Source organism: Solanum dulcamara, chromosome 4, assembly GCF_947179165.1.
Source record: "Solanum dulcamara chromosome 4, daSolDulc1.2, whole genome shotgun sequence".
Taxonomy (NCBI): Eukaryota; Viridiplantae; Streptophyta; class Magnoliopsida; order Solanales; family Solanaceae; genus Solanum; species Solanum dulcamara.
In genome coordinates this window covers 9,371,915-9,388,137 of record NC_077240.1, presented here as the reverse complement: position 1 = coordinate 9,388,137, position 16,223 = coordinate 9,371,915, and the positions used below count along the sequence as shown (strand labels likewise).

The window sequence follows — 16,223 nt, the reverse complement described above, 5'->3', positions numbered from 1 at the left end:
CCACATAATTTAAACATTAAACATTAATTTTGACATAAAAAGCTCCTTTTTGTGGGACAATTTTAATCATTTTAATATTTTTATCAAACTTTTTATGATGACAAATGTACATTATACACATGTTTTGTCTTTGGTCGTCCAAAGATATATATCCAACATTTACATCTCCTTTTACCATCCATCAAAATCCATCCTCCCAAGCTTGCAATATCTTTTCTACTAGCAATTGGTCACTATATATATAGTTCCATGGGCTAATATTATCAGATACAAATCACCATTTCACTTCACCTACTAATATATACTCTCCCGGCCACCCATTGAAGTTTACGCGCACTCGTTAATATCAAGAAGGAAGAAAATGGGAAATGAATTGATGGTTTTTGTGGTAATGGTGATTGTGCAAGTTGCGTTTGCTGGAATGATAATAATATCAAAGTTAGTAATGGATGGTGGCATGAATGCTTTCGTTCAGTCAGCTTATAGGCCTATTTTTGCAACTATTTCCATTGCTCCCTTTGCTTACTTCTTCGAGAGGTATATCCCTTCTTCCTACCCATCAATTTATTTTTTTAAAATTTAAATTGAGGGTATTTTAGTCATTTGATAGAATTGAAACAATTCCATTGGGTAAGTATTGTACGGTAGCTGCTTCATAAATGTCTGTGCTTTTGACTATTGTACCCTTTGCACAGGGACAATTTTCCGCATAAAAAGTTATTGCGAACTCGTGACTATTTATTAATTATTAACAATTGATGGTGCTTGTGTTAGAGCAAATATTATCTCTTTTGATTAAATCAATTATTTTCTACTGCTCCCAATCTGCATGCATAGCGAAAGCTAATTTTAGTTACAATATTTTTTTCCAAAGGATAATCATTTAATAAAACAAAACATTTTTTTTATCCCATTGTAGAGCAAGAAATAAATAGTAGCAATTCTAATTACTAGATTACTAACGTCATGGGACACAAAAGTAGTTCGAAATTCCATGGTCGAATTTTGAAAATTATAACAATTATGATAAGGAATATTTATTTAATTTATCGTTGTCTACTTGTCTCTCGATTCAACTTTTTTCTTCATCGTAATCCATTTATTTCTTCATATTGACAGGAAAACTAGACCCAAAATGACACGCTCTATACTTTTCCAGATATTTTTGTGTTCCATTTTCGGGTAAGCATTTTCTTTTCGGTCATACTGTTAAACTTTTGTCCAATGAAATAACTATTCTTTGAATATTTTTTTTAACAGCAGAAGTATGTATATCCATATTATAAAAATTGAAGTACTGTATTCAATTTTCAAAATATTTTATCAAAATACTATACCTATTATTAGTTAACTTAGAGATTCTATTTCTATGTACGACTTTATGTTAACAATACAGTAACAGTAATTTCTTATATAATGAAAATAAATGTCTAGCAACAAAAATATGGGGCCTCGTAAATTAAAATCAATTCATATTTGAATAAGACTGTTATAAGAGTAATTTTTTAAATTAAAGAATGTATTTTTATACTAATGATTGATGTAAAGTTGTTATAGAGAGTAAAAACATCACACAAAAAATTAATTCTAAAGAGAACTTGATTATTATAATAAAATGATATTCTGTTATAAAGAGGTCGGACTTATTTCGGATAGGATCACCAATTCTAACCTTTTGTTTATTTATGGTGAAATATACAGGATAACAGCGAACCAAAATATATATTTCATTGGGCTAAAGAATTCAACTCCAACAATTGTTTCCGCCATTGATAATCTAATCCCAGCTTTCACCTTTATCATAGCCGTACCCTTGGGGTAATTAATTTCTCAACAATTCAAAGGTAAAATAAAATGATAATAAGTAGGTGTAAATAATTTTAATTTTGTTGGTGCAGGGTTGAGAAATTGGGGTTAAGAAGTATAGCAGGACAAGCCAAGTTTTGGGGGACAATAGTATGTGTTGGAGGGGCAATGTTATTGTCATTATATCATGGAAAAGTTGTTATTGGTCAATTGGGATTTCACTGGAAATATGCAGAAAATACAGACAAAGATGTCAATTCTCCCCATTCCAACTTCTTTTTAGGACCTTTTCTACTTATACTCTCCAGTCTCACCTATGCAATTTGGTTAATCATTCAGGCAATATTACTATTTACTCCCTTCTCACTTTTTTTTTTCCAGTTTTAGTGCATAGGCATGTGTATGATCATCTTGCATTTATTGATTCAGTGCAAATAACTTTTTACCAATCCTTTTTTGTTGTTTTTGGATTGATTAGGCAAGGGTAAACGAGAAGTATGCAGCTCCCTATACAAGCACAACGTTGATGTGCCTAATGGCAAGTGTGGAGTGCATCATTATTGGCTTTTGCGTCGCCCCTAAACTTTCTGAATGGGCATTAAATCCCATTAGAGCTCTCTCAGTTGTCTATAATGTATGACGTACTGTCTCTGTCATTTTTCATATGTCTTTTAAATATTTATTGTAGAAAGATAACCAAAATATATAATTTGTTTATGACTACAGGGAGTGGTGGCTACGTCATTAACATATTTCTTGAGCTCATGGTGCATTGAAAAAAAAGGTCCTTTATATGTGTCGATGTTCAATCCATTGCTGTTAGTTATTTCTGCATTTCTCAGTTGGATTTTACTTCGTGAGAAATTATACCTTGGAGTGTAAGCATATAGCCTCATTCTTTCTTTTCTTAATTGCATTTCTTTGACCATTTTAATGAGATTACTTTATTATATATATCAGAGTTGTAGGATCAATCATAGTAGTGGCTGGGCTGTACGGCTTTTTGTGGGGGAAAAAGATGGAGACAAGTGAAGAGGATATTGAAGTAAATAAAGAGAAGATCAATCAGTTCAGTAAATCAATTGATTTGGAATTGCAATTAACTCCCAAGGCTAATATGAAGCACATCACAGAATCCAAAACTGAACTATGACGAGGCAATAAAACCACTTGTAATAAATATGAAATTAATCTCTTCTAATATGAAATTATTCTTATTTACTAAATATAAGTTGTTCATATATTTGCATAAACTTAAGCATTCAAATAACATGCCGATTGATTTTATGTACTATTTCTTCCATTACCTCGAAGAATTGCTTATAAAATATAATGAGAAAAACATTCCATATAAGATAAAAATCAGATTGATATTTAAGAAGAAGAAAAAATCTCTGCTCGGCTCATATGAGAGATTTTGAAAATATAATAATATGCTTAAATAATTAATTTATGTAAAAAAAAAATTGAAATATTTTCGTGATGATGAAATTTCACTATAAAAAATAGTAGTTTATTTTGTTTATTTTGCGGTATACCAACATTATTATGCTACGGTCATTATTTAATTTCTCATGAAAAAAATCTTTCTACACAGATCTAATGATTCACGTTAAAAAATTCATTGTCTTAAATCGTTTATATATATAAAAACAAAGTTATATATTTTGGTATTTTAGTTTTTTTTTTTAAAAAAAAGAAGATATTTACAACAACAACAACCCAGTGAAATCCCACAACATGGGGTCTGGGGAGGGTAGAACGTACACAGACCTTACTCCTACCAAGGTAGGACGGCTGTTTCCTGGAGACCTTCGGCTCAGTAAAAGCATAAATGCATAAAAAATGTTAGATAAGAATGGAAAATTAAAAGCTTTATGAGAAAAACAACAAACAAATAACGAATAGATAACAAATAAATACAAATAAATAAATACAAATAACAAATAACGATTAAATAAATAATGAAAGCGTCATAGGTAAAATAGAGTAATCAAAGCATAGAAAGCAATAAATAATAACAGAAATCAGAAGTCAAAGCGCAAGAGATCGTAATGCACTACTACGCCTATGAATAAAGAAGAATAACGAGACTATGAACTAGCCTTCTACCCTAATGTGGGTCCTCCACACCCTCCTATCTAAGGTCATGTCCTTCGTAAGCTGTAACTGCGCCATGTCCTGTCTAATCACCTCTCCCCAATACTTCTTCGGCCTACCCCTACCTCTTCTATAACCATCCATGGCCAGCCTCTCACACCTCCGCACTGGGGCATCTGTGTCTCTCTTCTTCACATGTCCATACCATCTCAGTCGCATTTCCCGCATCTTGTCTTCCACCGAGGCCACTCCTACCTTGTCCCGAATAGCCTCATTTCTAATCCTGTCGCTCCTGGTGTGCCCACACATCCATCTCAGCATTCTCATCTCAGCAACTTTTATCTTTTGAATGTGAGAAGTCTTAACTGGCCAACACTCCGCCCCATACAGCATAGCCGATCTAACCACCACTTTGTAGAACTTGCCCTTAAGTTTTGGTGGCACATTCTTGTCACATAGCACTCCGGAAGCGAGCCTCTATTTCATCCACCCTACCCCAATATGATGTGTGATATCATCGTCAATCTTCCCGCTGTCTTGCATGATAGACCCAAGATACTTGCAACTACTTCTCTTTTGGATGGCCTGAGCACCAAGCCTAACTTCAACGTCAACCTCCTGAGGTGTCTCACTGAACTTGCACTCTAAGTACTTTGTCTTTGTCCTACTCAACTTAAACTCTTTAGACTCCAAGGTATGTCTCCAATCCTCCAGCTTAGCGTTAACTCCGCGGCGAGTCTCATCGATCAGGACTATGTCATCCGTGAAAAGCATACACCATGGCACCGCACCTTGAATTTGTCGCGTCAATCCATCTATCACCAAGGCAAATAAAAAAGGACTAAGAGCTGATCCTTGATGCAACCCCATCACCACTGGGAAGTGCTCTGAGTCCCCTCCTACTGTCCTTACCTGGTTTTGGCTCCCTCGTACATGTCCTTGATCACCCTAATATATGCCATAGGTACACGTTTAGCCTCCAAACATGTCCATAGTATTTCTCTTGGGACTTTGTCATAAGCCTTTTCTAGGTCGATGAATACCATATGCAAGTCCCTCTTCCTCTCCCTATGCTACTCCACGAGTCTCCTCATAAGATGGATGGCTTCTGTAGTTGAGCGTCCCGGTATAAATCCAAACTGGTTCTCTGAAATAGACACGTCTCTCCTCACCCTCATCTCTACCACTCTTTCCCACAATTTCATAGTATGGCTTAGTAGCTTAATACCTCTATAGTTGTTGCAACTCTGGATATCCCCTTTGTTTTTGTATAGAGGGATCATTATGCTCAACCTCCATTCTTCGGGCATCGTTGCTGTTTTAAAGATGACATTAAATAACCTAGTCAACCACTCCAAACCTACCGAGCTCGTGCTCTTCCAAAATTCCCCAGGAATCTCGTCAGGTCCGGTTGCTCTTCCCCAGCGCATTCTACGAATGACACTCTTAACCTCCTCGACCTTAATACTCCTGCAATACCCAAAATCGCAATGCCTCCCTGTATGTTCTAAATCTCCCAACACAAAGTCTTTGTCCCCTTCCTCATTCAAGAGTTTATGGAAATAGGACTGCCATCTCTGTTTAATGAAGGTCTCGTCTATCAATACTTTTCCATGCTCGTCCTTAATGCACTTCACTTGGTCCACATCGCGTGCCCTTCTCTCCCGCGCCCTGGCTAGCCTGAACAATTTTCTATCCCCACTTTTCTCTTCTAGTTCAGCATAAAGACGTTCAAAAGCTATTGTTTTTGCCGTCGAAACCGTCGACTTCGCCTCCTTTCTCGCTATCTTATAAAGTTCCTTATTCGTCCACTTCTCCACCTCATCTGTGCTTTCTATCAACTTTGCGTACGCCATCTTCTTTGCTTCCACCTTTTCTTGCACTTCTCCATTCCACCACCAGTCTCCTCGATGTTGACTACGACTACCAATCGAGACTCCCAACACTTCCCTTGTCACAGTCCTAATACAACTAGCCGTCCTATCCCACATACTGGTCGCATCCCCATTACTATCCCAGGCCCCCATGGCCTTCAACTTCTTTCCCATCTCCAGGGCATTTGCAGTGGTCAAACTCCTCCATCAGATCCTAGGTCGATCATCCCCGACCCTCTTATTCCTCATCATCTTGATCCCTAAATCCATCACCAAAAGCTTATGTCGGGTTGTAAGGTTGTCTATCGGAATGACCTTACAGTCTTTGCACAGACCTCTATCGACCTTCCTCAAGAGTAAAAAGTCTATCTGAGTCTTAGCCACCGAACTATGGAATGTTACCAAGTGGTCTTCCTTCTTTGGGAAACTCGAATTGGCTATGACCAACCCAAAAACTCTTGCGAATTCCAAAAGTGAAAGGCCTCCTACATTTCTGACCCCGTAGCCAAAGCCTCCATGCACATCATCATACCCTCCTGAAATAGACCCGATGTGCCCATTGAAATCCCCTCCCACGAAAAGCTTCTCAGTAGGTGGTATACCTCCCACTAACTTGTCCAAATCCTCCCAAAAGCGCCTCTTATCCTCCTCTCTTAAGCCCGCTTGTGGCGCATAAGCACTAATAATGTTGAATGTGCTCCCTTCAACGACCACCTTAATCGACATCATCCTATCGTTGACTCTCCTAACCTCCACTACCTGATCCCTTAGATCATTGTCTACTAAAATGCCTACCCCATTCCTATATTTCGATCTACCTGAAAGCCAAAGCTTATACCCGTCTACCTCCCTAGCTTTAGAACCTACCCATTTGGTCTCTTGGACACAAGCTATATTAATCTTTCTCTTCTTTAGAATTTTAACTAGCTCTATGGATTTGCCCGTTAACGTTCCAATGTTCCAAGAACCAACTCTCAGTCTAGACGCTCCTTTAATCCATTTACCCCTCCTTTTCGACCCTTAAAGATTAAAGAGGTAAAGTAAAATTAACTCTTATTTATTAGACAAAAATATTTATGAAAACAATTTAACTTTTAGATCATATGAAGTATTTGCAACTTGCCGTCACTTGGCGGCTGATCAATTAGTTTTGTATCTTTTTGTAAATTTAGTCTAAATTTTATACTTTGTTTACAAAAGATCTTTATATTTATACCTAAGATCTAAAAATAATTCAAGAGGTCTTTAATTTGGAGCTTCATTTTTTTACATTCAATTTGTAAAGGGCTAGTATATGTTCAACTATTATATCGCATGCTTACTATTTTAAAGTGGAAGGTATGACTAATATAATGTCCAACGCATTACCAGTTTTTCTTTTTTGGCACATTTTATAAATGAAATGTACTAATTTAAATACAAAACATATCATTTAATCATGAAACTTAATTATTGGAACTTAAATAATATCAGGATTTAAGGTATATTACTTTAGGTAGAGTGTTACCATTTTGCCTTGAGCTACCTGCACCTTTTAAAAGTAAAAACATTTTATGTCCCAAGAGTTTAAAATAATGGTATATACTCTTTGTCCGCCACTCCTTTTTTTTTCATCTTTTTTTCTTTTTAGTCCAACTTTCATTAATTTGTTCTTTTGGTTGTATATAATGCATTTAATTATTGCTTGCTCCACTTTCTTTTTATCACTTCAACTGCAATCGTTTTTCTTCTTTTTTCTGGTACAGACACTTCATATATGGAGTATTTAATTACTTTACTCATGTTCTTGGCTTTAAGTAGTTTCCTTTTTATAACTTTAATAGCCTTTAATTTTAACGTTTAGTTCTTGCGTCGAATTATAGTAGGGAATTCTTTTGAAAGAAAGCCATATTTTGAGACTAAGATTTCCCTTTAATCAAAGGAAATAATAGAAGTGAGTGATTTGATCATTTTTGTGATACTTTAGAACACTTAAGGAGGAGTCTAATTTTACATAGCTTTATGCTTTTTCTCCATTATGCAAACATAAGTTGTAAGACATTATTTTTATGATATATGGTCCATTATTAAAGACTGGTCGAATTCTCCTTTTTACATTTTCTTAAATTGTTTACTATCAAGCATTATCTTGACTGTTTTTTTTAAGCATTATCTTGACTCCGCCTTTCTGATAAGTGGTAAAAAGTTTTTAGAGGATATGTTTAATATATATTTATTATTGGCTTGGTGTAATCTCCAAAGGTAAGTAAAAAATAAAAACAAAAAATCCCAGTCAACGTGCACTTCTTCACTTTTGGCCAAGCACTAAGCAGGCATCATGCACCTTATCCGACATCTCGTCCAGCTTAACATATCAGCTGATTATTATTAAGAAGAGAATTCGGCACCGTATGATTGCATATTTGAATATTAAATAGTTAGATTTTATTTTTCAATATATGAATATATTGTTGATGTCAGTTTTGAAAAGAAGAAAAAGAAAAAAGTTAAAACAAAAATTTTATTCCACATCCAAGAAAAGAAGAATGGTCAGTTGCTTTTGTACTTGTCAATATTATATATACATATTAATGGATATTAGTATGAATAGCAGCCCATTTATTTGAGATATATTTATGTTAAGTGTACATATAATGTATATCATTATGTATACCATATATTTTGAGCTAAAACTGCTATCATTACCATTTCAGTCAGTGGAACTGTATCATAAACATACGGAATATATAGTTTGAAATATGTATATATACATATCAATGTATATCAGTATGTATAACACCCATTTATTTGAAACTGAAATTGATATTCATTATTATATTCAATCAACAGAACTGTATAACAAAAGTATGATATTTTTTATTTTATTTTATAGAATATGAGTTTTATTTAGAGATTTAAGGAGATAGAATGAAAAAGAAGGAAAATGGAGGAGAGTTTTAAGGTCTTTCAGCATTCCTATGGTACTATGGTTGTACAGGTGGATGGAATGAACGGGAGAGAAAAATAGAGGCAAGACGCACAAATGAAGAGGGGTAAAAAAAGGAGAGATTTATGGTGATGGTGGCCGAATGTTATTTCTTTTAAGCTTATTTTGCTATACAAGTCCAAACCATTTTTGAAATTGACTTTGAAAGTGGGTAATCATTGACATGGAGAAACTTTAAATTTGACAAATTTGCCCCATGGATAAACCTTTTGACTTTTAAAATTAAATATTTGTCAATGGAACAAGCAGAGATCGTAAATTCAAGACCATCATTTGCATGGCAATTGGGTGTTATTCCTCGTAAGATATTCATGTGATTGATTATTCATGACAAAATGTCCCATAGTAATGAATTTGCGGCACACAGCCCATTAGTAGATTTCAATGCTCACGTCTAGACTTGATGGATTCATGAGAATTGAGAAACTGCCACTTGGTATTTTTAGGTATATGGTGCGTGAGCGTGAATATGCATGAAATTTAGGATTTGATTGCTCTGATAATTGCAGTTCCAAGTCACACGTTGCTCCTAATTGCGGCTGCTTCAATTGATTTGTTTTTATCTCAAGACTATCTGTCTCTGACTTTGACTTCTCTTTCTCCTTCCCCAAAGGACACCGTAGAATCCCATAACTTGTCGGGAAGAGTTGAAAACTCAAAAAAGGACACTTTTTGAACCCTAAAGACTAAAAGGGACACTCCTTAAATACATATACTAAAATGGACAGTTCGTTCATCTATGGACATCGATTTCCGCTACAGATGACACTTCCAACCGAAATCGGACAAATGATCTAACCCCGTCTGTTGTCGTTTGTTGCCGCAAAATTCAAAAAAATATTACATAATTTTTAAAGATAGTTCACCCACAAATGAAAGAACGTAAGCAATTCAAGTTATCAGGTACCGCATGTGTACTTAGTAAAAGTCTTAAAACGTGACACAATTCCTTTAAATTCAATTACCTTATCTCGCATACCAAATTACCCTTAATTTATATGAGTAGTAATGGGGGTGCAATTGAAAAAAAAAATAGTAATCTATGCCTTCGTAATTATCTAAAGTGTCAAAACTCCTGGACGAATTAACAGCGTTGTCCTTATTCCCACACTAACTTAATTAGATTCATTTCAGATTATGTCGTGAATAGATAATCAGAAGATAAATTTTCAATTTGTGATAGGGTGAGGAGTACTTAATTAATTACCTCTCGAAGAAGTAAGCAAAGGGAGCAAGGGAAACGGTGCCAATTATTTGTCGATAAAGTAATACGGACGAAAGGGTCCGTGCCTGCACCCATAGCTATTTTTCCTACAATATTCATTTCTGGTTACCCAATCTGCACCATTATCAATGCAGCCAATATTTATCGTCCCCCATTTTTAATTTTATTTTTTACTCTTCTGTTTGGGTGTTTACATCTGGATGATGACGACTAAAATTTGATGGAATATAATTAGATAAAAGAGTAATTAAGCACTTTATAGATGTAAAACAAAACAAGAATTAAAAGAGTAGATTTTACAGTTGATGATCACAAGAAAAAGCAGACAGCATATTCATGTGTACGTGACTACAAGTTAGAGTATTGTGCATGCATGATCTAGATCTTTTTGGATTCGGTTTAAGTAATATTATTATTGTATAATTTTTGTTGTTGAATTCCTGCAAAATTATATACAAACATAAGAAACTAACCAGCATGAAGTAAAAGAATCAACACGGCTGATTCCACTTCTAAAATTGGTATTGCGAGCTTGACAATTGACATGACAAGGTGGCAAGATAGGCCTAATACAAATATACAATGGGCTGGAGACCCAGAACCTGCTGTTTGTTGAGAATAACAGGCCCAAGCTTGATTTGGAATTACCGCAACTTCTGCAAGTAAAGTAAATTAAAGTCTTCCTGGATAAAATTTCCCAAGTAAAAGTGTTGGTAGAAATTAGTTCGCACAAGTTAGCACTTAGCCCGAATTTCATAACTATCAAAAACTTACTTATTCCTCCGTGGTGTTCGATTAAATTTAAAATTTATGATTCTTTTTATTTATGTAATTATAAATTATTTTATTAATAAAAGTAGAATAAATTTATTATCAATTTTTTTTATCAACTAATTAAAAAATCTATAGCATTGGGAAAAGAACCTAATACCATGTTTATTTTCAGGAACTGCCAACGTTGGTTCTACTAAAAGAAGCTGAAGAAGTGACTAGTGACTACACTTGCACTAAGCAAAATAACATGGGTTGGCTCTCATTTTTACAAGCCTCAGCTTACATTATTCTTGTCATTTCTTTAATTTTATCCTCTCTTTCAAATCCAGTTTTAGCTCAGTGTAAAAATCCACCAGTTATTTTCAATTTTGGTGATTCTAACTCGGATACGGGTGGACTCGTTGCCGGACTCGGGTACCCCATTAACCTCCCAAATGGTCGAACTTTCTTCCTCCGATCAACTGGCCGTCTCTCTGATGGCCGCCTCATTCTCGATTTTCTCTGTAAGTCCTTGTTTTTCTTTTTTCATTTTATGTACAAAAAATGTAAAATTATTGTACATTGACAAGTATATGACATTAATGTGTATGTATTTGAAGTTGGATTCACTGCATCCATTGATTGGTAGGTAGAGAGTCATATCTGTGAAAGATTGTGATGAATATTTGATTGGGTCCTACATGGATTTTTAATGTCTCTAAGCATTTTGGATTTCATAAGTGAATACAGCTTTGACAACTGTGGAGTGTGGAATTAAGGAAATTAATAGCATTACATTTATGGTCCTTATTCAAAGTTTATGTTATTAGTTGATTGCTGGTGAGGATTCGATTTTCCATCTTGAGCGGAAACTTTGACTAGGTAAACTATGATCTGTATCGTACATAATATAGACTATTCACTTGTTAATCTTTAGAGAGGAGCTGAAGGGGACTTATTGAACATTTTTATTTTATACAAAAACCTAATTGAAAATGTACTTTGCATCATTTAGTTTACCTAATCTCTGTTTTATAATGTGATACTCTTGTAAATATTAAATGACTTAAAATTGATAGCTCATTGACGGTTGAAAATAACAATATCCAGAATAAACTAACGATCTTCACATAAAGGTTTACTAAGACATTTTATGTCTCATTCTTTTGGAAATACTTGCTTTAGGCAATTTATCATGTAAGGAAAGATTATATCACTACAATGGACCTTAGGAGTTAGGAGTAATGCTTAATAGAAACGTGAAAGTGAAAGGTGATTAGGACCTCATTTGTCATGAAACTTATGCAATGTGCAAAACCATTAAGATTATTATGTCTCCTACTGTATTGAGACGGAACATATAGCAAGTATCTTCATTGTGCAGAAAATAGCTACGGTTGGTTCACACATTCTTATCATGTGCCTTAGGAATTTAGAATATCCTGGCAAATAAAAATGAAGACAGGATTGAAGGTTGTAATAGGAATTGAGCTGATGAATATTTCCAATGTTCTCATGTCATTATTATTTTTCTTAAAACTTTCAAAGATTTCTTATGCCTTGCATTATTCTGGGATTTGTATGGCCCTTCAGCAGCACTACATTCCTTCCTACTATATGTGAATCAATCGTTTTAGTTGGAGATCAACCAAATGCTTGGTCATCTGTTTAGTAATTATTTTGCAGAAGTGGAATGTGATGTTGAATTCTTTCTGCAATCACGGTTATTGTACATATACATGTTAATTTGTTATGTAAACATAATTTTACTCTTTCCAAGTATAACGAGATATCAATGTATATGAGCTGAGACAGCAGTATTGTCAGCGCAGGTCAAAGTGTTAATACAAGGTTCCTGAGCCCATACCTAGACTCTGTCGGATCTAGTTTCTTGAATGGAGCAAATTTTGCTATAGCAGGATCTCGGTTACTACCTAAGTATGAACCATTCGCATTGTATATTCAAGTCCTGCAGTTCCTTCATTTCAAGGGTCGCTCAATTGAACTTGTCAGTGCTGGTAATTCTTACACTTCCCTTTCATTCTCTCTACAGAGGTTTTCCTTGTAATATTTAGTGACAATCTCAGTAACACAAATTTGCAGTGTTGTTACGAAAACAGACTATGTTAGTTATCAAGAAAACAAAATGGAATACTTATAGTTAAAATTGAGACCTGGTCCTTCATTTCTCCCCTTTGTTCCAGTTCAGTAGTTTCAAATACCTTTACGTCTTTCAGTAGATGTTTTGCGAGCTGATGGTAGATTACAGAGGTTATCTTTAGATATTTATCTGCAAGTACGTACGTAGTATTCAATCAACACAATTGGTAAAATGGGAAATTGCCAAGCTATGTCCAAATAAAAGTTGAGGATTTTAAAAATCTTTTACATTCCCTTAGATTTTTTGTATTGGCAATGCTTTGGTGAAATTGTCTTCGATTAAACTACTGAGTACACATGTGAGAAATTGGAGCCCAGCTCAGTAATCAAGAAAATCAGAGGTGCTAGAAAGATACTTTAAATAGTGTGCAACATGCTTAGCAGGATCCTCGATTGAGAGACAGTGTATCTCTAAATTCTTGTTTTTTTCTTTCTTTTCATTGCTGATTGAGCATCAGTTGCGAAAAAATGTTAGGCTCTTGAAATTATGGATCTTGAATTGATTTCTTATTGTTGAATTCAGGTTCTGCAAATCTAATTGGTGATGAAGGATTCCGCAGTGCTCTTTTTATGATAGATATTGGACAAAACGACCTTGCCGATTCATTTGCTAAGAACCTGTCTTACGCGGAAGTAGTCAAGATGATCCCCTCCTTTGTTACAGAGATCAAGGATGCAATTCAGGTAATTTCTTAGAGCATTATTCTCACTTATTTACAGCCTTACTATCGCCGTGTGGGAATTTGAGTGCATTACGTTTGAAATTCTAAGAAAAGTTAAAGATGACAAGCATTATAAATGATGATAGTCTCATAATAATTCTTTTAGTTGGAACTAGGATGCCTATGGTTTGTATATGCTTTTATTAGAATTAATGAGAAGATAATAGTGATCCATCCTTTCACATAAATATTTAAGATTTCTGATTATAGCTTAAATTAGGTAGTTCTAGAGTTTGTCCATTCCATTAAACTTTCCTAATGTAGGTCATATATTCTCAAGGAGGGAGGAAATTTTGGATCCATAACACCGGACCACTAGGATGCCTGCCTCAAAAACTTACTCTGGTTCAGAAAGTTTCCTCTGATCTCGATCCACATGGCTGTCTGGCAAATTACAACTCTGCTGCCAAACTGTTTAATGAAGGGTTGCGACATTTGTTGCAAGAGTTGAGATCTGAAATGAAGGATGCTACTATTGTGTATGTAGACATATATGCTATCAAATATGATCTTATAGCCAACTCCAGCAGCTACGGTAAGCATAAAATCTTTCTCGTTTGGTTAATCAGCTAAATTTTCCTAGGTCTTACGTTTTCAATAATCAGAATGAATCTACTAAAGTTGGTACGAAAGGCTGATATTATTAGTAAGAAAAAAAGGCAGGAGATGTCATTCCTTTCTCTTCTAATTTAAATTTAAAAAGAAGAGAACAAGAATTTGGCATCTCGTGACTGAAATCCGAAGGGGTATAGGTACTTCATGTCGGAAGTATGATGGCAATCCTATATAGAATATTCACTTGTCTTATACACTAGTGACATTTACTTAATATCCACTCATGTGGAATCTTCTAAAGTAATATGTTTCATTCTTTTCATACCATCATGTAGAGAGATTCAACATAGTATATACTTGAGAGCTACTGACTAGTTGAAGATAGTTGGCAGCTTACTAATTACTACTGTTCAAATATGATGATTCTACATTTGCAGGCTTCTCAAATCCGTTAATGGCATGCTGTGGCTATGGAGGTCCTCCATACAACTACCGTAAAGGAGTGACGTGCGGTCAGCATGCTTATCAGGTTTGCAGTGAAGGGTCTGAGTTCATAAGTTGGGATGGAGTTCATTATACTGAGGCAGCTAACAGAGTCATAGCCTCTAAGATACTTTCAATGGACTATTCCACTCCACGAATTGGCTTCGATTTCTTTTGCCATTGATGGTCACTTGCTAGAATAAATGCAAGCATGTATTAAAGTCAGGATTCCCCAAAAATGATATATCGCTGGTTATTAGAAAGAGGCCAAGGTGAAGTCTTTGCTCTTAGTTTTAAAGTCAGGATTCCCCAACACTGTTTGTTTCAGTTCACTTTTCCTTGTTATTTTAGGCATGTATTAATTTATGTTATAGGTGAGTCTTCTTATGATATTAAAGCCTTTTTAAGTCTTTGTTTATTTTTTGCTTTTGCAAGTAATTCACATCATGATGTCTTCTAGTTTACATAATTCCAAATATTATATTTCTTGCACATGTCATACATGAAAACTACACGCATCTGCTGTATTTCTCTTCTTAAGACGGAAAGAGAGAGAGGAACTTTTTAGTTCTTAGCGTCGACCCAGAAGAATGGTTGTTCGTAACCCGCCTTATATTGATGAAGAGCTAGACACCTCTTAGCAGTTCAAAGTCCTCCTGGGCAGTGGCGGATATTTAGGATTTTCATTCACGGGTTTTGAAAAGTCGAAATGTGTGAAGTTCAAACATAAACATCAAATGGAAAAAGGTTTTAAGTTATTCTGACTGTTTTTTTTTTAAAAAAAGTAGTAGTTGTACACCAACAAAGAATTCAATTTTAAAAAATTAGGTAGCCTGTGCACCTAGCAAAAATCAAACCTGCAAATTGGGAATACTATTCGTGGTCCAAGTTTGGGAGTCTAGTACACTAGGCTATCTCTCTTATTTGATTTTGATGGTGCAAAATTAATACATGTACAAAAATATAGAAAACCTACCTTATATAAACTATGTAATTTTTTGCTGACGGGGTTCGGGTGAACCCCTTGGCACCCACATAAGTCCACCCCTGCTCCTGGGCTTACCCAATTTTTATGTCGATGGTCTATCTGAAACAACCTCTCTACCTCACAAGGGAAAGATAAGATCGGCATACACTCTATTCCTCCGGTAGATCGCATCGAGTATGTTGTTGGTTAAGAACAACGAATTTAATATCAATACTTGTGGATTTTTTCCTTATTCTTATATATGCAACTTAAGCATACATATGTCAGACAATGCGATTTTTCACAAACTCAGTACTCTATTGGCTTTCAACATGTATTCTTCCTAGCAACCGAGACCCGAGTTGGTCTCAAAGAACTCAAGCAAGGGTCTTGAAAAAAATGAATTCTTTGTGTTAGTTCGAAATATTAAAGATGTTAAACTAAAAATGATGATTTTATTTTAAAAATGCAAAGTGTCATGAATTATGCAATGAAAAAAAATCTTAACTCCTATCTCATTTTGTATTGGCATAAAATATTAGGGGAATTCAAAGTTCTTAATTTATCTCATTTTGTATTGGCATAAAATATT

General features: G+C 34.9%; 2 protein-coding genes across 3 annotated transcripts; both read left to right on the top strand.

The window, feature by feature from the left end:
* The first annotated feature begins 172 nt into the window (after positions 1–172).
* LOC129884633 (WAT1-related protein At1g09380-like) lies at positions 173–3,095 on the top strand. The gene is made up of 7 exons (XM_055958915.1): positions 173–537; positions 1,120–1,182; positions 1,702–1,818; positions 1,899–2,145; positions 2,285–2,440; positions 2,533–2,684; positions 2,767–3,095. The coding sequence occupies exons 1-7, from the start codon at positions 362–364 to the stop codon at positions 2,957–2,959; spliced, it is 1,104 nt and encodes a 367-aa protein (XP_055814890.1). The 5' UTR covers positions 173–361; the 3' UTR covers positions 2,960–3,095.
* A 7,813-nt stretch (positions 3,096–10,908) lies between these two features.
* LOC129884632 (GDSL esterase/lipase At1g09390-like) lies at positions 10,909–15,111 on the top strand. Of its 2 annotated transcripts, XM_055958914.1 has the most exons (6): positions 10,909–11,016; positions 11,095–11,268; positions 12,577–12,762; positions 13,428–13,588; positions 13,891–14,161; positions 14,619–15,111. In XM_055958914.1, exons 1-6 carry the CDS (start codon positions 11,013–11,015, stop codon positions 14,846–14,848), a joined length of 1,026 nt encoding a protein of 341 aa, XP_055814889.1. In that variant the 5' UTR covers positions 10,909–11,012; the 3' UTR covers positions 14,849–15,111. The 2 variants fall into 2 exon arrangements, with proteins under 2 accessions (XP_055814889.1, XP_055814888.1); XM_055958913.1 differs by having other exon boundaries at positions 10,909–11,268.
* The last annotated feature ends 1,112 nt before the right edge of the window (positions 15,112–16,223 follow it).

Bases quoted from the DNA above. Each gene is read 5' to 3' on its own strand.
- LOC129884633 (XM_055958915.1), top strand. From the start codon at position 362: ATGGGAAATGAATTGATGGTTTTTGTGGTAATGGTGATTGTGCAAGTT. The intron at 1,183-1,701 runs GTAAGCATTTTC...TGAAATATACAG, and splicing joins TTTTTGTGTTCCATTTTCGG to GATAACAGCGAACCAAAATA. The intron at 2,441-2,532 runs GTATGACGTACT...TTATGACTACAG, and splicing joins CTCTCTCAGTTGTCTATAAT to GGAGTGGTGGCTACGTCATT.
- LOC129884632 (XM_055958913.1), top strand. From the start codon at position 11,013: ATGGGTTGGCTCTCATTTTTACAAGCCTCAGCTTACATTATTCTTGTC. The intron at 11,269-12,576 runs GTAAGTCCTTGT...TTGTCAGCGCAG, and splicing joins CCTCATTCTCGATTTTCTCT to GTCAAAGTGTTAATACAAGG. The intron at 12,763-13,427 runs GTAATTCTTACA...TGTTGAATTCAG, and splicing joins AATTGAACTTGTCAGTGCTG to GTTCTGCAAATCTAATTGGT.